We start from the raw sequence: 25,161 nt of genomic DNA, 5'->3' as shown, positions 1-25,161 counted from the left end.
CGTCCCTGCCTAGCAGAGGGCAGGGACGCCAGCGCTACACAATCTGCCTGTGGTCTTCAGTAACTCTGCAGTCTGCCTGCGGTCTTCAGTAACTTTGCAGTCTGCCTGCGGTCTTCAGTAACACTGCAATCTGCCTGCGGTCTTCAGTAACTCTGCAATCTGCCTGCGGTCTTCAGTAACTCTGCAATCTGCCTGCGGTCTTCAGTAACACTGCAGTCTGCCTGCGGTCTTCAGTAACACTGCAATCTGCCTGCGGTCTTCAGTAACACTGCAGTCTGCCTGCGGTCTTCAGTAACACTGCAGTCTGCCTGCGGTCTTCAGTAACACTGCAGTCTGCCTGCGGTCTTCAGTAACTCTGCAATCTGCCTGCGGTCTTCAGTAACTCTGCAATATGACTGCGGTGTTCAGTCACTCAGAAATCAGCCTGCGACATCTAGTAACTCTGCTGTCTGCCAGCAAATTCCAGTAACTTCGCTACCCGTCTCCAGTCTGCCTGTGGCTTCTAGTAACTCTGCTACCTGGCTGTCTGCAGCCTCCAGTCCTTGAGTTACATGTGTGCGGCTTTCAGTACCACTGCTAGCAGTCTGCAGTCTTTAGGACGTCACCTGGCTGTCTGCGGCCTCCAGTCCCTAAGGTACCTGTCTGTGCCCTTCAGTACACAGCTAATGGTCTCCTGTCTGCTGTGTCCTGCGTGCCTCACCCGTTTCCTGCACCGACGCCCAGGTGCCCACCCGGACCTTGGGCTTAGAGAATCCACCTCACCCATTGAGCCCCCTTTCTGTGACACCTAACAAGACACAATTCCCCAATAAGGTACAGAAAAATAGTTTTATCAAATTGGAAAACTCCATGAAGTCACCAGGATCAGAGCACAAGTCCATCACAGCCATTTTCGCCAGGGTGATAGTGCTGTGTCCACCTAAACATATGTACATCCTGGTTCTTTTGGATAGACCAGTAGGGGGTCTGACTCTCCGCACCCCCAAGGGTCACCTATCCAGCAAGCCCCCTGAAGAATCCTATCCTATGTGTGTCCATGTGCATCATGGCGTCAGGATGGTTTTCTGTTGGACTTCAGACTTCCGCAAACGGTATATGTATCTTCTACCAGCAAAGGACGTATAGGGGCAATGGAAGGATCCATATGCTCCTACATCACTTGTATGGAGGGATCCCCTTTAAGAGATGATGGGAATAAGGGGGGCTGCAGATGTTACTTCCCCTAGAGGGAAATGTAGATAGATGGGAATCATTGGGCAGCCATGAGATAGGTGAATCTCCACCCTGACGTGGGGGAAAGGCAATGGTCTCTACTGTGGCCTGAGCAGAGCCATTTTTCTCTAGCATACAGCTGTCTATGGTGTTATATGTGTATATTCAACGTTTTTATGTATTTTATGCAAAAAAAAAAAAAATCAGCACCAAGGACAAGACCCCACACCGGAAGTCCGCCATTTTGCTACACCCTCATTCTGAAGCCACCGGAAGTAGTAATCACGTCCCCTCTATGGCATGTATTACAGCCCCTCCGTTTATTATAACCGTTATATTACACCTCCTCTCCCTCCACCTTCTACACTTCTCCTTCCCCCAGCCCTTCACAGTTATCAGAGCCCACAGGTTTAGGTGACGTTGGAACGCATAGCCCCGCCCCTCTCATCCGGGCACGTCGCAATGTACGTGCTGACGTCACGGAGGTATTAAGAAGCTGCTGACAGGCGATTCCCCGGCTAGTGTCACTGCGGAGAAGATGGCGGTGAGAGTGATGCGCGGAGGAGACATCGGGAGCCGTGGAGGACTGGGGGGCCCGGCGGCGGGGGCCCGGGAGCACGTCCAGGCGGTCAGCAGGGACTACCTGTCCCAGCCGCGGCTCAGTGAGTAGAGGCGTCATGTGACCAGGAAATGGCCATATAGCCACCTTATTATACATCTATATAGGGGACATGTCAGGAGCCATAGTGACTGCTGATAGGAGCAGTAGTGGACATCCCCTTTAATAGGTGATGTGACCAATGGAAATCAATGGGCAGCCATGAGATCTGAGACAGGGAGTTGTCTTATTAGCAATTGTCTTATATGATCCTAATATGGCCTTATTAGCAGCTGTGTAATAGGAACCCTATTATGTTGTGTATGCAGAACTACATCTCCCAGCATGCCCTGGCAGCCACAGACCATCATGGCATGCTGGGAGTTGTAGTTGTGCAGGTATTGCTGTAGTTTTCTCCTGCCGGCTATCTCTATCCCTGTGTTATGGGTACAGGCAGTGCGTCGCCCTCCGGCGGCCTTTTTTTTAATTCTATGTTTTTAGTGACAACACAAAGTAACAGGCGCCTGTTTATATGCAGACAGATCTGCAGAGAGAAGGGCCGATCTCACACTGCAGGCAGGATGTACTATAGGTGAAGGAGGCCATTCATTGTCATGTGATAGTCTGCATCACATGTCTGCCGTCATGTGACCTGCACCCCCCAGCCTCCGCCTCGTACTCCCCCCACACCATACATCCTCATTCCTGCACCCAGCGGCTGGAAAATTCCTCTTCTCTTCTCGCCTGTGTGCGACGTCTACTCGCTTTTTTCATCTATGTAAAATATTGACTCTTTATAGGATTCTCCACATTGTGGGAAAGGACATGTTTGTTTTTTTCATCATTAGATTCTTGCAGGATAAGATTCTTTTTTTTCTTTTTTGTTTCTTGCAGATTTTTATTTATTATCGAGAAACTTTTATGCCTTTATTTTTTGGGGAAGTGTTGATCTGCAAGGAGTTTGTATGTTCTCCCCGTGTTTGCGTGGGTTTCCTCCAGGTTCTCCGGTTTCGTCCCACATTCCAAAGAAATACTGATAAGGAATGTAGATTGTGAGTCCCAATGGGGACAGTGATGCTGATATTGTCTGTAAAGTGCTGTGGAATTAATGGCGCTATATTAGTGAGTAAAATAAAACAACTGTATTTGTGGTATCATATTTACTGTGTCCCTGTGATACGATAACAGTTGCTTTCTTGCAAAATGAACAGCGCTCCTCCTGTCTGCAGGATGCGTGTGGTATTGCAGCACAAACACATTTTTCTACACTAGGGCTAAGCTGCACAGTACCAGATACAATCCATTGATGGTGGTTGTGCTGTTTCTGGGGAAAAAAGCAGCCATGTTTTTCTAGTCCTTGACAAGCCCTTAACGTTAAAGGGATTGTCTGGAGCTAAAATATATTATAGTCCTAAATGCCTGTATATTTAATGTCCTAATCTAATCATTTTTTTTTTTTTTTTTTAATATACTTTAATTAAAAATTCCCTATTCATTCCTCACTGCTTTATTTTATTATTTTTACCAACTTCCTGTTTGATGACATTTCTTTTAAGAGCACCCAGTGCCTGTATAGTGGACTGAGTCGTCATTAGGGGGTAGAGGCCGCAGTCACTGCCGCAGCCTCTGTCCCCACCCTGAAACGAAGTACCATTAGCGAAGGCTGTTTCAGGTGCTCGGTAGATTGTCACTGTGCAATGTGCACAGTGACAGTGCGCTCTATCAATAGTTCTGATAAGTGATGAGCCAACAAGAGAGCGCACTGTCAGTGAGTTTTGTAAGAAGATTACCCACTGTGCAGGAAAAGCTGACAGCAGCACCGTCCCCACAAGTACGCCTAACACACCCGGGCACTATTATTATAATTGACACTGACTGTCACTCTCTCGATGGTTCTGATGATAACTAATGAGCCGACAAGAGAGCGCACTGTCAGTGAGCGTGCAGGAAAAGCAGAGACCATATCCTGCCTCCAAGTACATCTTACACACCCGAGTACTCTTCTTATAATTCACACTGACAGTGCGCTGTCTAGCCAGCTCGTCGCTTCTCATCAGAACTGGCGAGTGAGCGCACTGTCACTGTTCATAGTGCATTCTGAGCACACACCAGAATTGACAACTGATGCATGCTCAGTAGAGAATGGGCTGGCCCAGCCCCTGAAGCGGATGTCACTGATGACGCTTTGCTTCAGTAAGGGGGCAGAAACTGTGGCAGTGACAGCAGCTCCGGCCATTGACGACGACTTGTTTGACTATCCCAGCATGCACTGGGATTCTCAAACGAAGGCTTTGTCCACACATCGAGTGTTTGCTGCAGATTTTTCTGCATCAAGTCCCTTCTTGTTGGCCAGAAAAACGCTGAGTAAAATCTGCAAATTTCTGACACGTTTTTTCTTCTCTATTCATTTGAAAAAATGCTGAAAGATTCGACGCACAGAAGATTAGAAGAGCTGATTCACAAGGGAAAAAAAAGCAGCGTGTGCACTGGGCTTCAGAAATCTGCTTCACTATGCTGGTGCTGTAAAGTGCAGCGTTTATTACCCTTTCAAAAACACAGTGTGTGAACAAAGCTATAAGGCTGGGTCCACATGTCGTGTATTTTACTCGCAAATTACCAAGACGGATTATCAGACTTGGGGGTTATTCAGTTTGGAAAAATGAAGGCTTAGGGGCGATCTAATTATAATGTCCAAATATATGAGGGAACAGTACTGAGTCTGTATAATCTTCTTACTCTTAGACCTGCAATGGTGGCAAGGTGCATCCTCTGTCTAGAAGTAAAAAGGTTCAGTCATAATAACACGCTGATTCTTTACTGTAAGAGCAGCGAGACTATGGATTCTTTACTGTAAGAGCAGCGAGACTATGGATTCTTTACTGTAAGAGCAGCGAGACTATGGATTCTTTACTGTAAGAGCAGTGAGACTATGGATTCTTTACTGTAAGAGCAGCGAGACTATGGATTCTTTACTGTAAGAGCAGTGAGACCAGAGCTGTGGAGTCTTGAGTCGTGGAGTCAGAATCAGTACAAAATGGACCGACTCCAACTCCTAAGATATATAAGGAAGTTGGCCGCAGTCTCTGCAGGGGGTGTTTGCACTTTTTGGTTTTCCCAATTGTCAGATCTTTTGCCGAGTCCTCCAGTGATGAGTTTTCCTGGCCGCCAGAGCTCGGTGACCTCCAGGCTAAGCTCAGAATGGCCTCCGCTTGTTGGGTTATAGGTTGAACCTCGATGGACTTGTTTCTGCCTTAAACTATGAAACCATAGATGTGGTGTACACAGAACATTTCTGAAAAGTGTCAGGTCCTCATTTTTGTCACCTGTAATCGCCAGAATCAGCCGCTCGGAGGCTTGTCGTGCCGGATAGGTGTTTATAGTCACTGGTAGAAGTATGTGTTGGATACAATATAATTACAGTGATCAAATAGTAGAAATGATGAATCTCACGTCTAAAAGGGAACCTGATGCATCTGGAAATGCTATTTACCTGCAGGTATTTGGTTTGTCTGCAGGTGAATAATAATAAAATCCTCAATGGAAGAGCGACTGCAGGAAGAAAATGAGCTTATATCCTCCCTCCAGTCATCGAAGCGGTGCAGGGTGCGGATACAGTCACCGTTCTCTACAAGACAGTGAGCGTGCAGTGATCATGCTGCTCTCAGATTACACAGCGGCGAGACGGTGGATTCGTTACTGTAAGGGCGGCAAGACGGTGGAGTTGTTGCTGTAAGGGCGGCGAGACGGTGGAGTTGTTGCTGTAAGGGCGGCGAGACGGTGGAGTTGTTGCTGTAAGGGCGGCGAGACGGTGGAGTTGTTGCTGTGAGGGCGGCGAGACGGTGGAGTTGTTGCTGTGAGGGCGGCGAGACGGTGGAGTTGTTACTGTGAGGGCGGCGAGACGGTGGAGTTGTTACTGTGAGGGCGGCGAGACGGTGGAGTTGTTACTGTGAGGGCGGCGAGACGGTGGAGTTGTTACTGTGAGGGCGGCGAGACGGTGGAGTTGTTACTGTGAGGGCGGCGAGACGGTGGAGTTGTTACTGTGAGGGCGGCGAGACGGTGGAGTTGTTACTGTGAGGGCGGCGAGACGGTGGAGTTGTTACTGTGAGGGCGGCGAGACGGTGGAGTTGTTACTGTGAGGGCGGCGAGACGGTGGAGTTGTTACTGTGAGGGCGGCGAGACGGTGGAGTTGTTACTGTGAGGGCGGCGAGACGGTGGAGTTGTTACTGTGAGGGCGGCGAGACGGTGGAGTTGTTACTGTGAGGGCGGCGAGACGGTGGAGTTGTTACTGTGAGGGCGGCGAGACGGTGGAGTTGTTACTGTGAGGGCGGCGAGACGGTGGAGTTGTTACTGTGAGGGCGGCGAGACGGTGGAGTTGTTACTGTGAGGGCGGCGAGACGGTGGAGTTGTTACTGTGAGGGCGGCGAGACCGTGGATTCCCTTTAAGGAACAATATAGGGAATTGCATATATAGCCTTTTCAACTGGTCTCCTCATTAAAGGGTCAGACATTGGCCTATTAAAGGTTCGCTGCCCCCAACAGGTGACACGAGGCGGCTTTCTTTCTTGTAGAAGAGAGCTAATGTGCCTTCTTTCTTTTCTCCCCCATCAGAGACCATTGCCTGGAATATAAGACTTCATACATCATCTGCTGGTGTCTGTAAGGAAAAACTGGTGTCTCTTTATAGACCTGTCAGGAGGATGATGAATTATTAAAGGAATTGTACAGGGTTACAAATACAGAGACCTTTGGCAGGTGTTTATTAGGTAATTGCCGTTCATGCAGTTGCCTGATTTTGGCGCAGGATTATGGCGGCTCGCGGGCACCGCTGCCCCCTGGAGAAGGCGTTGTGTCCCTGTAAACCATTGCCATATAGAGATCTGCTAGAGATTGACAGGACGGGGTTTGTCATGTGTCGCACAGTCCCGTGGTCGGGTTCCTGGAATACTGAGGATTTAGTGTGTGGTGACACAATGGCCAGAGAAGAGGAACTCGAGGCGCAGATGGAGGACGGCACGGAGGGCGCAGCGTGGGGAAGCCGAACCTCCGGCTCTTATGGCCCGCTTCCCTTTTCTGAGGCTCTTACAAAACCCGCTGCCTGGTAGACAGCTCTGCCATGTTATGTGCCCGGCTGGGGCGCGGTCGCCCCCGGGGCTGTTTCTCCCCAGTAATCAATGTATGTGACGACCTAAGTCATTTGCAGGCCGTGACTCTTACAACCTCCACACTTAATGGCCGGGTAGCCTCCTCCCTGACCTTAGGACATACATTGTAAAAAGGATAGAAAAAGCAGCAGCAATATATTATATTAGAAGTCAAAATACAGGAATACATTGAAAATACTGAATCTAGACTGATTTCTCACTTAATGAAATGTACTTACAAAATGAAGGTTTTTAGCGCATAATTTGGCCAATTCATGTGTGTCCATCAACCGCGACATACATGTCAAACTCTGGCCCTCAACACCAGAACAACTACCCCTATAGGGGCCAATATTACGGTATGAAGGGCTATGTGGGGCCCATTATACTGTATGGAGGACTATGTGGGGCCCATTATACTGTATGGAGGACTATGTGGGGCCCATTATACTGTATGGAGGACTATGTGGGGCCCATTATTCTGTATGGAGGACTATGTGGGGCCCATTATACTGTATGGAGGACTATGTGGGGCCCATTATACTGTATGGAGGACTATGTGGGGCCCATTATACTGTATGGAGGACTATGTGGGGCCCATTATTCTGTATGGAGGACTATGTGGGGCCCATTATACTGTATGGAGGACTATGTGGGGCCCATTATACTGTATGGAGGACTATGTGGGGCCCATTATACTGTATGGAGGACTATGTGGGGCCCGTTATACTGTATGGAGGACTATGTGGGGCCCGTTATACTGTGTGGAGGACTATGTGGGGCCCGTTATACTGTGTGGAGGACTATGTGGGGCCCGTTATACTGTGTGGAGGACTATGCGGGGCCCGTTATACTGTGTGGAGGACTATGCGGGGCCCGTTATACTGTGTGGAGGACTATGCGGGGCCCGTTATACTGTGTGGAGGACTATGCGGGGCCCGTTATACTGTGTGGAGGACTATGCGGGGCCCGTTATACTGTGTGGAGGACTATGCGGGGCCCGTTATACTGTGTGGAGGACTATGCGGGGCCCGTTATACTGTGTGGAGGACTATGCGGGGCCCGTTATACTGTGTGGAGGACTATGCGGGGCCCGTTATACTGTGTGGAGGACTATGCGGGGCCCGTTATACTGTGTGGAGGACTATGCGGGGCCCGTTATACTGTGTGGAGGACTATGCGGGGCCCGTTATACTGTGTGGAGGACTATGCGGGGCCCGTTATACTGTGTGGAGGACTGTGCGGGGCCCGTTATACTGTGTGGAGGACTGTGCGGGGCCCGTTATACTGTGTGGAGGACTGTGCGGGGCCCGTTATACTGTGTGGAGGACTATGCGGGGCCCGTTATACTGTGTGGAGGACTATGCGGGGCCCGTTATACTGTGTGGAGGACTATGCGGGGCCCGTTATACTGTGTGGAGGACTATGCGGGGCCCGTTATACTGTGTGGAGGACTATGCGGGGCCCGTTATACTGTGTGGAGGACTGTGCGGGGCCCGTTATACTGTGTGGAGGACTGTGCGGGGCCCGTTATACTGTGTGGAGGACTGTGCGGGGCCCGTTATACTGTGTGGAGGACTGTGCGGGGCCCGTTATACTGTGTGGAGGACTATGCGGGGCCCGTTATACTGTGTGGAGGACTATGCGGGGCCCGTTATACTGTGTGGAGGACTATGCGGGGCCCGTTATACTGTGTGGAGGACTGTGCGGGGCCCGTTATACTGTGTGGAGGACTGTGCGGGGCCCGTTATACTGTGTGGAGGACTGTGCGGGGCCCGTTATACTGTGTGGAGGACTGTGCGGGGCCCGTTATACTGTGTGGAGGACTATGCGGGGCCCGTTATACTGTGTGGAGGACTATGCGGGGCCCGTTATACTGTGTGGAGGACTATGCGGGGCCCGTTATACTGTGTGGAGGACTATGCGGGGCCCGTTATACTGTGTGGAGGACTATGCGGGGCCCGTTATACTGTGTGGAGGACTGTGCGGGGCCCGTTATACTGTGTGGAGGACTGTGCGGGGCCCGTTATACTGTGTGGAGGACTGTGCGGGGCCCGTTATACTGTGTGGAGGACTGTGCGGGGCCCGTTATACTGTGTGGAGGACTATGCGGGGCCCGTTATACTGTGTGGAGGACTATGCGGGGCCCGTTATACTGTGTGGAGGACTATGTGGGGCCCCTTATACTGTATACTGGTTTGTCCACAACTTTGTCCAAGTGTTTTGTTTTGGCCCTCTTTGTGAGTGTGACATTCCTGATCTAGGAGGAAAGGTTGGGCGTCAGAATGTCATGTAGCCACTACAGAAGTACAGCGTCTTTCCCCTGCACCCCACACCCAGGTTTGCAGGATAAATCTCAGAGGACAGTCAGCAGGGCTTCTGGACATAGCGGCACATGGGTGCAGAATGCATGAAGCACACTGCAGTAAGGGTCCGGTCATGCGCCCACTGTGCAGAGTCTTTCTCCGCTGTCTCACCTTATGGCTTCCTCATATGTTAAGCAGATCGGTCATCAGATTTTACAATACCTCTCCGACCTGATGTGGCTGGTGTACATGTTTTGAAAATTCGCATTAGAATAGCTGTGTAACCCTTTGCCTGCCTGGTAGTAAAATTGGTGTTTTACCAGTTCATATTAATTTTAACACAAAATAGGGGCAATCGCATATGTAGGGGGCTCAGGAGCTGTGCTCATTATCTGATCACTATATTATATTGTCTGCATCGATCGCTAACAGCAGCGGCGCTTAAATAGTATGTCTGCTGGTACTTGCGTGCCATGGCTAACATCTGCTCCCCGCAGCACGATCGCAGGGCACAGATAGGCTACCATCGTGGCATGGGACCTACTGGAGGCCCCAGAAGATCAACATTTTCACTGTTGTATTGCAGTATACGATTGGACGAGCGCAAGTTTGACACTCCAGGTGTATGAGAATGTCAACACAAACCCCAGTTTTTTTGTTTTTTATTGCCAGTACATCGAATGTTAATAATGAAAACGACAACTCGTCCTGTACAAGCCGTCACACAGTTATGGCTCTTAGAGGAAGGGAGAGGAAAAAGTGGAAGCGCAAAATGAGAATAAAAATTGCTTGTTCCTTAAGGGGTTAATATCTGGATTAGACAGCCTCTCTGACATGCCTTTTTCAAAGTAAGCCCACCAGGCTCATCAGGCGTAAGATCTATTTGATGATGTATACAGGAATAAATGACGACAGTTATGTACTGCAGCCCCCGACACGCAACTGAGAGATACTCCAAATTCTGTAAGGGGCGTGCTGATGAACGTGTGTAGGCACACCCCCAATGCACTTCCAGGCTAATTTACATGCAGCTTCAGAGCTTGATTTCTCAGCACTGGCAAATTAAATAATTAAAAGACCGGTATGGTTTTTCTTCTTGTACTTGAATCAGTGCAGACACCCGCTAGCCCAGGAGTCAGGTAATCCTGGCTGCCTCCTCATAGCCTTATACTGAAGCTCCACAACAAGAGAACACAGCCTACAACTATTGCCTCTGTGATCCCTTTACTTCAGTCCATTAGACCCATGGATGAACCAGGACCTGAGGGTAACACAAGAAATGCTCCTGTAATTATATAGAGGTGTTATCGGGCATTGTACAGGAGGAGGTGAGCTGTGACATCACCTATTGTGAATGGTGGATCCTGTGTTACTGTATATAGAGGTGTTATCAGTCATTGTACAGGAGGAGGCGGAGGTGAGCTGTGACATCACCTATGGCGGATCCTGTGTTATCTAGAGGTGATAGTGGTCACTGTTATCCGGTCTGTGATGATAATGAGACTGCTGAAAAGTCTTCTGTACAGAACAGGAAGAAAACAGCTCAATATTGAACCTAGTGACCCGTGTGAAACCTGTAAGATTTAAGGATATTTTTAATAGTGACCTGAAAACAAATCCACCAGAAATGTATGCAGTGTCCGCACAGAATCTGATGTAAGCCACGTGTCGTCAGTAGGTGCATGGCCTTGATTTTCACCTTACAGACCCTCACTGTGAAATGCTTGGTGGTCAGCCGCTCTCCCCCCATCAACATGCATCTTCTCTCCAGTGTGTGATAACCAGTGATGAATAGGGAGGACGTCAGACTACAACCCTCATCATTCCTGATCTTCTTTTCCTATTTCTTATCCCGAGTAAGGTCAATTCACACATCTGTGGCTCTGACTGCGATGCACGGACCGGCCGCAGGGCTCCTGACCCGAAATCAGCAACCCCCATATATAATGACACGGATGAGTTGGCTCATGAGACCTGCGGCGCGGTCCGTGTATGGGATATAGGACTGCGGCCATCATCTGCCTGGCTGTGATCCTTTTGTGGTCATTGTAGAGAGAGAAAGTTTTACTTTTTGGCCACCAGGTGTCGCTGTTAGTTTCAGAATTGTGTACAGAAGTAAGTGCACCGGCCCCATGTGCCCGGAGAATGCAGAGAAGAGGGCCGGACACATAGTGAATAACTCCATTGTGCAGGAGTAGAGGAGCAGAACGGTGTGGGATGGGAAAGTGGCGATCAGGTCTTTATCTGTGCCGTCTGCTCCGGAGCGCTCGTGTCTTGGTTTCTGGGCTTGTCCAGGACAATGCTCCATAGTGTGATCAGCCTCAGTCAGAACGACCGACTGGTTATAAAAGATGTAGGACTATGTTATCAGCCGAGGCGCTGACTATAGGGGTTCACCGTTCCTTTTGGATAACTAGTAGACCTATAGGCGTGGTTGTCATTTATTTAATGGATTTGTCAACCAAGTGGTTGGTACTTGGCTTAGAAATCCAGTTATACCTCAATAGAAGCCCACCCTGAAGTATAAGCGGCAGTAACACACCACAACTCAGTCCTACACTTGTGGCCTACTGGGACCCCTTACATTATCTGAAGTAATACAGGATGCAGCCAGCAGAGGGCAGTATCACTCACTGCAGGGGGGCTATGGACCCGTTACATTATTTGAGGTTGTAATACAGGAAGCAGCCAACAAAGGGCAGCATCACTCGCTGCAGGGGGTCTATGGACTCCTTACTTTATCTGAGTTTGTAATACAGGATACAGCCAGCAGAGGGCAGCTGCGGGGGCCCTGAGAATTTCCTACCTTTGGCTGGCCCTTATATCGTGTCCCCATGTTGGGCAGATTATCTTGGTCATGTCTGGAATCTGTTTCTCCTTCCTACTATCAATCTGAATTCCTGTCCTCCTTTCTGGTGACCCTCGTGTATTCTCGCCCTCTTTGCTCGCCGCATTAATCTGCCTGTCTTTGCTTTGCAGCTTATCGGACGGTGTCTGGAGTCAATGGACCTCTTGTAATCTTGGACAACGTCAAGGTAACTGGATCTCGATCTGCGCTCTTGTCAGATCATTGTAGAGCGTCAGCCTCAGGGGGGCTGTAGATATAAGCAGAATGTGTAGCCCCCTTCTCTTGAGCCTCTTCAGACGTGCCGAGGCTTATAAGGTCTTCTTGCTTTTAGTTATGGGCTTAAAGGCTTTGTAGCAAGATGGCAAGTCATCTCCTATTTACAGGGATGGTGGTAACTTTGACATAGCTGGTGGTCCCCCCTGCTGTGTCCCTCGCTGATCCTAAAAATGGGGCTCTGCATTCAACCATGTGGACCTCTGCTCCATTGTCTATGGGACTTATGAACATACGCGTATAGGGCTCGCCAAAATCTAGCAGTGCCACTGACAAAGGAGAGGAGTAGCTTGTGTTCAACTGCAGCCCCCCGCAATCCCACCAGCAGAGGCCGGTCTCCTGTGTAAGGCGCAGGCACTTACAAGCTTTGCTGTACAGATTGCAAAAGTTGCTGTAAAGTTGGCTGAAACGCCGGATTCCCCAGCCCCTTGTGCTCTTCTGATGCTGCAGAAGCGAAGCGGTCTCTGCTGGCTGCATCCGAGAAGCACCGTCCGGTCAGCCGCTCGGCCATGCTACCGACGCAAACTGCCAATCTTCAGGAGCCAGCGCCAAGCAGAAAGCTGGGAGTCAGGGGAGCAGTGCACTCCTGTAGACATGAGACAACCCCTAAAAATCTGCCCATTTCCCAAGGAACCCCAGTGCCGCGCCGGCCTGTGGCCCTCCGCGCGCCGGCCTGTGGCCCTCCGCGCGCCGGCCTGTGGCCCTCCGCGCGCCGGCCTGTGACCCTCCGCGCGCCGGCCTGTGACCCTCCGCGCGCCGGCCTGTGACCCTCCGCGCGCCGGCCTGTGACCCTCCGCGCGCCGGCCTGTGACCCTCCGCGCGCCGGCCTGTGACCCTCCGCGCGCCGGCCTGTGACCCTCCGCGCGCCGGCCTGTGACCCTCCGCGCGCCGGCCTGTGACCCTCCGCGCGCCGGCCTGTGACCCTCCGCGCGCCGGCCTGTGACCCTCCGCGCGCCGGCCTGTGACCCTCCGCGCGCCGGCCTGTGACCCTCCGCGCGCCGGCCTGTGACCCTCCGCGCGCCGGCCTGTGACCCTCCGCGCGCCGGCCTGTGACCCTCCGCGCGCCGGCCTGTGACCCTCCGCGCGCCGGCCTGTGACCCTCCGCGCGCCGGCCTGTGACCCTCCGCGCGCCGGCCTGTGACCCTCCGCGCGCCGGCCTGTGACCCTCCGCGCGCCGGCCTGTGACCCTCCGCGCGCCGGCCTGTGACCCTCCGCGCGCCGGCCTGTGACCCTCCGCGCGCCGGCCTGTGACCCTCCGCGCGCCGGCCTGTGACCCTCCGCGCGCCGGCCTGTGACCCTCCGCGCGCCGGCCTGTGACCCTCCGCGCGCCGGCCTGTGACCCTCCGCTGGCTGATTTGTCGCTCCTGTGTCTTTTTCTCAGTTCCCCAGATATTCAGAGATCGTGTACTTAACTCTTCCCGATGGCACAAAAAGAAGCGGTCAGGTGCTGGAGGTCAGCGGCTCCAAGGCTGTGGTGCAGGTAAGGCCTGGAGATGCTCGGTCTGAGCCCATTCTACCCTCTCTCTCCTCTGATATCTTTTTTCACTCTTTCCCTCCTGCAGGTATTTGAGGGAACTTCGGGTATAGATGCCAAGAAGACGTCTTGTGAGTTTTCTGGCGATATCCTGCGGACCCCCGTATCGGAGGACATGCTGGGTATGTAAGCACTGTAGCGCCACTTATAGACGTATTCGGATTGGATTTTGCAGATTTGCTGATATACTCCTTTCTGTTTCTCCAGGTCGTGTATTTAACGGCTCCGGGAAGCCCATTGACCGCGGACCTACGGTATTGGCCGAAGATTACCTGGACATCATGGGTGAGGTGGAGGACCCCGGAGAAGTCTCGTTGTCTGATATGTGCATTATTTTTATATTTTCTATCTAAACTTTCTGTATGTTCCCTGCAGGGCAGCCCATTAATCCTCAGTGCAGAATCTACCCCGAGGAGATGATCCAGACGGGCATATCTGCCATCGATGGCATGAACAGTATTGCCCGTGGGCAGAAGATCCCAATCTTCTCTGCCGCTGGTCTCCCCCATAATGAGGTGAGCTGAACCCTTGAGTGCATTTGTATGAACGTCAGGGGGTTGTATGCACTTATAGGCCCGTCATGTAGGATATCTGTCCCATCAGATTGCAGCACAGATCTGTCGTCAGGCCGGGCTAGTAAAGAAATCCAAAGACGTGATGGATTACTCCGAGGACAACTTCGCCATTGTGTTCGCTGCTATGGGGGTAAGTGAATAATGATGAAGTGCAGCCAACTATGAAAGAGATTTACCAATATTTGGGGAACTCTTGTCTTTGTCATCACCCAGTCACATGATCCTTCTAACCAGTAGAAATTGTCCAAAGTGCCTTCTTGCGATCAGTTTTAATTTATTGGGAAAACTAGAAATAAAGCACAGAGTTTCATAAATTTTTGAAGTTGTGCAAAAATTTTTTTAGATCTTTACCCCAGTTCTAGCCAGCTTCTTTTAACTTTTTGATCAGCGGGCGAGGCCTTGCCAAGCACGCCCAATTAATTAATAAATTATGCCTCAATAATGGTGGTATGTCGCCTGTGTCAGTGCTGTGACCTCCCGAAATGGTGGAATTTGTCCAATAAGTTAAGGCCAGAGTTGATGTGAATCGTTACAGTAATCTGTATGGGAGCTGTGAGAATAGCTTCTGACCTGACGGCGTTCGTGGCGCCTAGTCAAAAGACAATCCGTGGATGCCATCAGGTGAGACTGTTCTTGCGGCCCCCTTTCAGCAGCCACAGATTACTGTCGTGGCATGTGGACTGGATCCATCTAGTTAAGGCTCAACCCCCGTTAGCAAAAAAAAGAGCGAGAAATAAAAAAAAAAATAATAATAATTCTTCCAGAAATGGCGCCACAGTTATCAATTGGTTGTGTCTGGTATTGCTGCTCAGATTTTTAAGTGAATGCTATTGAGCAATACTAGACACAGCTGTGGAAAAAGTGCAGCTATTTCTGGAAGAAAGCGGCCATGTTTTTCTCATGGAACATCCTTTAATCCCTTTTGGTGTATGGAGCAGGCTCAGGAGCGGAGCCCGCACTGCACAGCCGGGATCTACCTGTAACAGCAGCCTTCGGAGTTTACTTGGATCTTCTCTGTGCTGGACTTCATAAAACCTCATTTTGATGATCCATTGCAAATTTCTGGTCAAATTTTTGGTCATCAACAAGTACAACTTGTTCCGTAAGAATAACAGCCATCATTCCGCTATGTCGAATGAAAAAATAACCATTACGGCCCTACAAAAAAAAAGGATGGGAAAAATAAAAATGTAAGTGTTATAGTGTTTTCCTCAGCTATGTTTTTACTATTTAAGGTGAACATGGAGACTGCTCGGTTCTTCAAATCTGATTTCGAGGAGAACGGGTCCATGGACAACGTGTGTCTCTTCTTGAACTTGGCCAATGACCCCACGTAAGTACAGGCTGATCTCTGATCGCCGTGTGCTGTCCGCTGTGCCCTCGGTGTCTGACTGGCGATGCTTTGCCCCCCGCAGCATTGAACGTATCATCACTCCTCGGCTCGCCCTCACCTCGGCAGAGTTTTTGGCCTATCAGTGTGAGAAGCATGTGCTGGTCATCCTGACGGACATGAGCTCCTACGCTGAAGCCCTGAGAGAGGTAATGTTTGGACACCAGGGGCATAGCACAAAACATTGGATCAGGGTTGGTTTATCACTGCGACGCACGATGGGTTCCTGTGCCGCTCCATTACCCTGCCTGAGCAAGAAGACCACTGCGAGGAGGAGTTTAATGAAATTCTGGTCACTCGGGCATCCTGCCACCCCATCCATAGTCTACGGCACCATTGGAGACGTCCTCACGTTGACACGTGTCTATATTACAGCTGCATCAATCTGACCCCTCAGTCATACACTTGTAGGTTCTGCTTGACCCGTGGGGTCAGTGGGGAGAGAGGAGTGAAGCCAGTGCTGGTAGCCGCCACAAGATTTTTGTATGTTCCTAAAGCAATCTTGAGATACTTTGTCTTGTGCACCAGGTGTCTGCAGCTCGAGAGGAGGTGCCAGGTAGAAGAGGCTTCCCGGGTTACATGTACACTGACTTGGCGACCATCTACGAGCGAGCGGGCCGAGTGGAAGGAAGGAACGGCTCCATCACACAGATCCCCATCCTCACGATGCCCAACGACGGTCAGTGTTTGCCCGTATATTGGCCACGTAGTGTGCACACACTTGTTTGACTTTGTCGCCTCTGGTTTCTTGCAGACATCACTCATCCCATCCCTGACTTGACGGGATATATCACAGAGGGGCAGATCTACGTAGACCGGCAGCTACACAACAGACAGGTTGGTGATGGTAGGACCAGCCGTCCAGGTTAGTTTCCACCTCATGATATTAATACCTCTCCTCCTCCTCAGATCTATCCTCCCATTAATGTGCTGCCCTCACTGTCCCGTCTGATGAAGTCTGCCATCGGTGAAGGAATGACAAGGAAGGATCACTCGGACGTGTCCAACCAGCTGGTGAGTGATCGGCTGCTCTGTGTATATGCCATGGAAGTCAGTCATGGAAGTCCTTATTTAGAGGAAATCTTGATGAAGGGGTTCTCCATTTTTGACAGTCCCTACTCGGCAAGACTATAAACCGATTATAGTGTTTCCACCTCCTGGGACCCACAATGATCAGCTGTGATCTGTGGTGAAATCTGGCAATAGGTGCTCCGTTTCCCAGCAGCACTCCCACAGGGGAAATTAAGTATTACACGCAGTGCACATGATCATTTACAAGACTGGTCCTCCAGAGGGAGATGAGCTTTGTTCAGGATCCTCATCTCCTGGGAAGAGTGAGGAGTTGGTTCCTAGGATGCCCCTCTATTAATTTTGACTTCCCACATAAGGTAGATAAAAATGGGTTTCCCAAACTGGACATCTAGATGAGCACACGTGTCTCTTGCAACAATCCCTGCAGGTAACGCATCCTATTAAATGGTCATTCACGTCTTGATGTCCTTCAAAGCAGAAACTGCCGGTTGATAATGGAAGGGGGGGTTCCTGAGCAGGAGACTTGGGTTATTTTGGTAGGACACACCTTTTAAAGGGATTTCAAGTACTTTGGTTATTGATGGTCCTATCTTTACGATAGGTCATTAATGGCAGCTCAGTGGTCATCCGATGTCCAACATCCTCAGAGATCTGCTATTAGTAAGCCATGTACACTGTGTAGTAGCCATTCTAGGGTATTGCAGCTCAACACCTATTGAAGTGAATGGGTGCTAAGCTGCAGTACCTGAGAACAGCCACTATGGCGTTCTTTTCTTGCCATCGGGGCCTCAGATGTCAGGTGTTGGATCCCACACTGATCTACTATTGATCCTATGGAAAAGTCACCAATATCAAAGCCCTAGACAACCTCTTTAGCCGCTGAATTGGACTTTCTTTTCCCCATATATATATATAAACTTCTCTAAAACACTTTTTCCACAACACCTGCAAAATCGTCAAGGCCCTAAAATTTTAAGACGCCCTTGACCCTTGAATTTTTCGCATGCGGCCCTCCGAGAACATTTCTTGACATGTAACAAGACCTTATGTAAGCTTCATTGCGATCACTGGACATAGGTACTGCTCTATACCCTGCAGGGGCCCATCATTTGGCAGAGGTCCATTCTGGGTCTTGTTCACACAGGGCAGTTTTGGTATCTTTGCAAAATCAGTAGTGAATCCAGGAATACAAGTCTTTTTTTTGGACCTTTTGCATTGTGCTAGGCTCCTCCACCATCTTTCCCTGGTCCTGGAACATCTGGTGTCTTGTGTTCTTCTTTCCAGCAAGAAACCCTTTGCCCCCTGACCCCATATGACCTCTCCATTGCTGTCTTTTCTCAGTACGCCTGCTACGCCATAGGAAAAGACGTACAAGCCATGAAAGCTGTGGTGGGTGAAGAAGCTCTGACATCGGACGATCTTCTCTACTTGGAGTTCCTGCAGAAGTTTGAGAAGAATTTCATTGCCCAGGGTGAGTGGGGACGTTGTATACGAGCCAGAAGGGCACATTCTCATTAGAAATAAGAGGCGTTGTAGTCCCCTTGCTGTTCACTATTTGCTCACCAGATGGCGCCGTTCCTCCATAGCTATATAGATGCTTCACTGGAGACCTATTTGTGCTGTTCGCGGGGGTCAGGACACGACACAGAACAGTCGGGATTCGTTTGCTTCATTGTTGCATTAGGTCACAACTGATTCTTTATATAAAGATGACTTTGTGATCTTCTGCTGCACTCTGCATAGGCAGTGACTAATCTGACAAAGCGCTGAGTGCAATGATTGAACCCAATCCTTTGGCATCTCGGTTGCTGCCTATGCAGAGCGCAGCAGCCGATGAGTCCTCTCAACTTCTGCAGAAGCAGCAGCAGAGATACTGTATGACGGGCTGTGCAGCTGTAGTGACTAAAGACTTAGAAAGATGACAGGAGTCAGTATTAGTGGGGGCAGCGGGCACTATTCTCAGGGTACACTGGGGAGGCACTGGCAATATACTCAGGGAATAATCTCGCATCACACTGGCTGCTCTGCACATGAATACTTAAAGGGGTTGTCCACTTCTCGGACAAAGTCTTCTCAATTGAGTAGTGTACAACCCCTTTAATGATTGCAGTGACCTTGAAAAGGTTGGACCAAGGCCTGTGCAGGTCATTTAGCTGCAGCTTGTCTTTTCACTACTCTAGACACAATGATATGATCACGATCTATCTTTGAGGATACTATTGGAGACTTAAGAGGGACTACATTTATGCCAGGAGGGGAAGGATACTGACTGGTGACTTTCTAGGGACCGTATAACTGCTAGATGGGGAAAAAATACTGACTGGTCACTTACGAAGGGACTATAAGCTGCCAGATGGGAAAGGATATACTGACTGGCAACTTGCTAGTGACTGTATAGCTGCCAGATGGGGGAAGGATGTACTGACTGGTAACTTACTAGACACTATATAGCTACCAGATGGGGAAGGATGTACTGACTGGTAACTTACTAGACACTATATAGCTACCAGATGGGGGAAGGATGTACTGACTGGTAACTTACTAGACACTATATAGCTACCAGATGGGGGAAGGATGTACTGACTGGTAACTTACTAGACACTATATAGCTACCAGATGGGGAAGGATGTACTGACTGGTAACTTACTAGACACTATATAGCTACCAGATGGGGGAAGGATGTACTGACTGGTAACTTACTAGACACTATATAGCTACCAGATGGGGGAAGGATGTACTGACTGGTAACTTACTAGACACTATATAGCTACCAGATGGGGGAAGGATGTACTGACTGGTAACTTACTAGACACTATATAGCTACCAGATGGGGGAAGGATGTACTGACTGGTAACTTACTAGACACTATATAGCTACCAGATGGGGGAAGGATGTACTGACTGGTAACTTACTAGACACTATATAGCTACCAGATGGGGGAAGGATGTACTGACTGGTAACTTACTAGACACTATATAGCTACCAGATGGGGAAGGATATACTGACTGGTGACTTACTAGACACTATATAGCTACCAGTTAACCATATATTCATCAGGTGCATAGTAATAAACCACTCTACCCAAGTTTGGGTCCCAAAATATGAGAAAGTGGAAGTATATGCCACTCCATACGATAAATATGCATGCTACCACAAACCACAGGAGTTTTGTTGGCAATAGTAAAAAGGCAAATATTTTATTAAACATATACAGACATGGGACATACAAGAAGGAACAACCCGGCATGAGAAGTGGGGCTGCCTAAATACATATATGTAGATAAACCAATCATAAAGAGTAAAAGTAACAATGGATAAAAACAAGTGCCACAGTGTTAAACCCTTCGTGGGATAGTTGTCTGAGTGCTGTATACGGTAAAAGTCTAAAGAAAATTTTGTATATTTAGTATAACAAATCGTATCAGCACATAGACTCCTATAATCAAAATTCAGATCATGATATTGCACGCTTACCCATTGCTAAATAGCAGCCACACAAGAAAAAAATCCCCAACGCACGTTTCGCTTTGTGTATTTGATCGCTTCCTCGGGGGGAATGCAGAAAAGGACCTTCCATGCCGATTTAAGTATGTTCAGGACCTGCGATCACATGGTCACAGTGGACCAATCACGTAATGGTATATCGGCGCATGCGCACTGAGCCGTGTGCGTCAGCCGCACCGCCCACGGCCATCAAGGCAGACTGCACGTGTCCGGAAGAGCAGGGTAGGTAACCATAGCTCCCAGACAACAAACTTACTAGACACTATATAGCTACCAGATGGGGGAAGGATGTACTGACTGGTAACTTACTAGACACTATATAGCTGCCAGATGGGGGAAGGATGTACTGACTGGTAACTTACTAGACACTATATAGCTGCCAGATGGGGGAAGGATGTACTGACTGGTAACTTACTAGACACTATATAGCTACCAGATGGGGAAGGATATACTGACTGGTAACTTACTAGACACTATATAGCTGCCAGATGGGGGAAGGATGTACTGACTGGTAACTTACTAGACACTATATAGCTACCAGATGGGGAAGGATATACTGACTGGTGACTTACTCGAGACTATATAGCTACCAGATGGGGAAGGATGTACTGACTGGTGACTTACTAGACACTATATAGCTACCAGACGGGGAAGGATATACTGACTGGTGACTTACTAGAGACTATATAGCTACCAGACTGGGAAGGATATACTGACTGGTGACTTACTAGAGACTATATAGCTGCCAGATGGGGAAGGATACAAACTAGTGACCTACTAGGCACTATATAGCTACCAGATGGAGAAGAATACTGACTGGCCGTAATATGGTGCAGGGAGTATATGAAAGACAGTGGGGATTTGTAGAAAGGAGTGGTGCTGAGGGGCACACAGATAAGGGGAGGTTCGGGAGTTTGGAGTGGAAGCGGTGCCAGTGTAAGGGCGGTAATATGCACTTGTCACTGTGTGTGATTGTATATGAAGCGACTGTGGGGTTCATCCTAGTTATCATGTAGCTGTTACAAGATTATGAAGTCCTGTAGGGAATTGTAGTTGTAGTCCGTCTGTCCAGCGCCTGATCTACAGACACACAGGAGACCATATAATGTATGCAAGGTGTCATACAGCCAGGAGAGCCAAACATGGTCTAATGCCATGGGGGCACTACAAGTCTCCTCATGCTGCAGGATGGCTCCAGTCTCCTCGCCTTCCCTGCCTGCCGTGTAATCGTGGTCTTACATACATGTAAATGTGATCTTGTGTGGCAGTGCAGGAGTTAAGTGCGGTTTGTCAGCGGGCGTCTCCGGGTGGCTCTGAGCCGTCACCCGTTATCACTGCGGATCCCGCTGTTCAGCCCTCCTTTAAATAGCTTGCAAAGGACTGTCACATGGGGATGTGTGCGCGTGTGGGCGGCAGGCAGTTACCTTAGCAACTACCGGCTCGTTAAGGGATAATAGCAGCTTTTGGTACACATGGATGGGGAGCAGTGAGGGCACCAGGGGGTCTGACGTGGCCCAGCGTTAACCCCGTTTATTCCAGGTAGGAGCATAGGTTCTTCGCCTGTTTTCTTGCGGAACAGATGATGCAGTTCTCACTTGCTGCCACATGGTGGCAGTACAGAGCAGATGCAATGTTATGCAACGATCAGTCATTACTGCAGATTGTGGCCGTCCCCGGCAGTGCTCCGGGGGTCCCTGAGGCGCGGCGGTCCTTGCTCCGGGGGTCCCTGAGGCGCGGCGGTCCTTGCTCCGGGGGTCCCTGAGGCGCGGCGGTCCTTGCTCCGGGGGTCCCTGAGGCGCGGCGGTCCTTGCTCCGGGGGTCCCTGAGGCGCGGCGGTCCTTGCTCCGGGGGTCCCTGAGGCGCGGCGGTCCTTGCTCCGGGGGTCCCTGAGGCGCGGCGGTCCTTGCTCCGGGGGTCCCTGAGGCGCGGCGGTCCTTGCTCCGGGGGTCCCTGAGGCGCGGCGGTCCTTGCTCCGGGGGTCCCTGAGGCGCGGCGGTCCTTGCTCCGGGGGTCCCTGAGGCGCGGCGGTCCTTGCTCCGGGGGTCCCTGAGGCGCGGCGGTCCTTGCTCCGGGGGTCCCTGAGGCGCGGCGGTCCTTGCTCCGGGGGTCCCTGAGGCGTGGCCGCCCTCCCTAACACTGTAATCCTCTCCGTAGGTCCATACGACAACCGCACAGTGTACGAGACCTTGGACATTGGCTGGCAGCTACTTCGAATTTTCCCCAAGGAGATGCTGAAGAGGATCCCGGCCAGCACCCTGGCAGAGTTCTACCCACGAGACTCCTCAGCCAAGCACTGAGACCCTCCATCATTCCTCCGCTTCACTTCCCCTCCATGTGTCTTGTCAGGGACCCCTTGGAAAGAGCGGTGCAGAAATGGCCATTTCTTTTCTGCATCCTCTTTGATAAGAATTTTATTTTTCCAGGTGCTACAGTGGCGCGTACATCATGTGCCGTCAGAACAGGCGCCATCGTATATGCGGCTTCAATGTGTAATAGTCACCCCCAGCTGTTGTGAAACTACCACTCCCGTCATGTGCTGACAGCCTGTGCCAGCCAGGAAATGATGGCAGTTGTAGTTCGAGCAGCGATCCGGGGTCTGCCACCCTCCTGACGTGTGTATGTATTGTGCCGTCATGTGCACGTGGTTTACCGTCATCTGACTTGCTGGTAATACAATAGTGAGCCTAGACAACATGCAGCTGTCGGTGTGTACTACAACTCCCAGCATACATGCGAGCAGGACATACTTCGGCAGCCGATCTGTGTATTAGTTTGTCCTGGTCTCCGTCAGGGGTCGTGTCTCCGCACTACACCTCGTCCATCAATCCCTAATATTAATTTATCTTCTCTTTTTAGCGCCAGTCCTCTTCTCCGCAGGCTGAAAGTCCTTTTTCTTTTAGGGCTGATTTTGATGTTTGTGAATATTGGTGCCCTCGTCCTCCATTCCGTCTGTATCCGATGTACACATTTATTGAAGAGCATCATATCTGAATAAATATTAATGTACGGTTAGGAACGCTGCCTGTCTGTGTCCTCTGCGCTTATAGGAAAACTAAGGTAACACGGCGCTTGGAAAAATGGACAAGTGGAGGTCGGGCTGGCAGGGAGTTCTGCTCTGAGGGACGCTGGGGGTAAAAGCAGCTGCATCCTCCTTCCTCTCAGCGGCAGGTCATTGCCATTAGTCGTGTGCTATTACCCGTACAAACCGCTCCGATAACACAACGTTCACAAATCAGGCTGGTGAAGGTCGTACTTTACTATGATAAACCGATATTTGCACATTTTGGAACGTCTGCCCCTCTATCTGAATGCCTGGTTTTGCAGTGGTTCCCTGCCTTGGAGTTGGAATTTCTTAGCCATGCAAATGTATTATATACCCACTATTAGGATTGTAGAGCCGACCAGCTCACTTATCAATAAAATTAGCAGTTTTTATTGATTACTATTACAAGCATAATTATATCACAAAGAATATATCAAAAACCTATACTGAGATTGGATAAATCCCAATAAACTATGATCATAAGTTATTTAAAGGTCATGATCATAGAAAATATTAATGTATGACCATAAATAATAAGATCCCATTGCCATAGACGACGGGCTAAATAGTGGAGCAAACATCCTATTAGGGCCGCATAGTGAACCTGATATTACACCCTAATATGACCCTAGGAAATCTGATTCTTATCTGACTGTGGAGGATGGCCTAATAAGTGATGACAATGGTGGCCCCACTCAGCGCAGGCTATCCCTAGAGATGTCCCCATAATATATACTATAATACATAGTAAATTACCCCATGCAGTGCTGGGAAAAAAAGAAAGAAAGAACTTATTTTTGGGGACCATAATATCACCAAGATGTCAGTCTCTAGTAATTTACCACGTACAACGGCTGCAACAAGAAAGAACTTACGTGGTCAGCAGAAATCCCCCCAAGTCTCGACGCATTTACCCCCAATTATCATAGTCTAACTCCAATCACTCATGAAGTTGGAGAGTGATCTCTAAGCAATATAGTTTGCACGCCGAGGTTTTTAATGCTCCCTGCGTAGAGAACATCCTATCCCGGGGTTCGCAGCTCCTTTCTACAGCGCGGCGCCCCCTGGGTTCCAAAACAAAGACGACACTTCCAGTGCGTACAGGAACATGGTCTGATCATACCACATCTCCTGGGCAAAGCAAAAGAGTATACAGACATTACAGCAGGGGATCACAGCTGATTCTTTCTGTGAGGTAAAACATTTCACTGCCTGTTTTTAAGTAATGTTTTACTTCAAAGAAAGAATCAGCTGTGATCCCCGGCTGTAATGTCTGTATACTCTTTTGCTTCCTCCCCTGCCCAGGAGATGTGGTATGATCAGACAATGTCCCTGTACGGTCAGACACAGCCATTACACAGCACACAGCAGGGACACATTTATAAGATTATCTCAGCACAGGAACATTTTATTTAAACACATCCAATTGTGGAAGTTATTATTATTATTCCAAGATCTAGTGATTAAAATGAACTTTTGTTCGTGAGAAAACCCCTTTAACAGCAATTATACTAATGGGATGAAGATGACGACAGTTTCCCACTACTACTCAAAAAATGTCAATATTGAAACTGATTATTCTAAACATATGTTAGATTTTTTATAATCGAACAAAAGTAAATCTATATGGTCTCATTATAATGTGTAAGGCCTCGTTCACACGTTCAGTATTTTGGTCAGTATTTTACAAAACCAGGAGTGGGTG

The 25,161-nt window shown here is 49.5% G+C and overlaps 1 protein-coding gene across 1 annotated transcript; it reads left to right on the top strand.

Moving 5' to 3' along the window:
• Window positions 1-1,653: 1,653 nt before the first annotated feature.
• On the top strand, window positions 1,654-23,425 carry ATP6V1B2 (ATPase H+ transporting V1 subunit B2). Its single transcript, XM_073654061.1, has 14 exons — window positions 1,654-1,874; window positions 12,237-12,292; window positions 13,760-13,858; window positions 13,941-14,034; window positions 14,120-14,197; window positions 14,288-14,427; window positions 14,516-14,617; window positions 15,723-15,820; window positions 15,903-16,026; window positions 16,406-16,556; window positions 16,632-16,714; window positions 16,787-16,891; window positions 18,251-18,380; window positions 22,568-23,425. The coding sequence occupies exons 1-14, from the start codon at window positions 1,751-1,753 to the stop codon at window positions 22,708-22,710; spliced, it is 1,527 nt and encodes a 508-aa protein (XP_073510162.1). The 5' UTR covers window positions 1,654-1,750; the 3' UTR covers window positions 22,711-23,425.
• The last annotated feature ends 1,736 nt before the right edge of the window (window positions 23,426-25,161 follow it).

Source organism: Phyllobates terribilis, unplaced genomic scaffold (genome assembly GCF_046119375.1).
Source record: "Phyllobates terribilis strain yellow unplaced genomic scaffold, ASM4611937v1 Scaffold_11__3_contigs__length_659146591, whole genome shotgun sequence".
Classification (NCBI taxonomy): domain Eukaryota; kingdom Metazoa; phylum Chordata; class Amphibia; order Anura; family Dendrobatidae; genus Phyllobates; species Phyllobates terribilis.
Note: the sequence above shows the minus strand (reverse complement) of the source record. Positions and strands in the feature narration are given on the sequence as shown.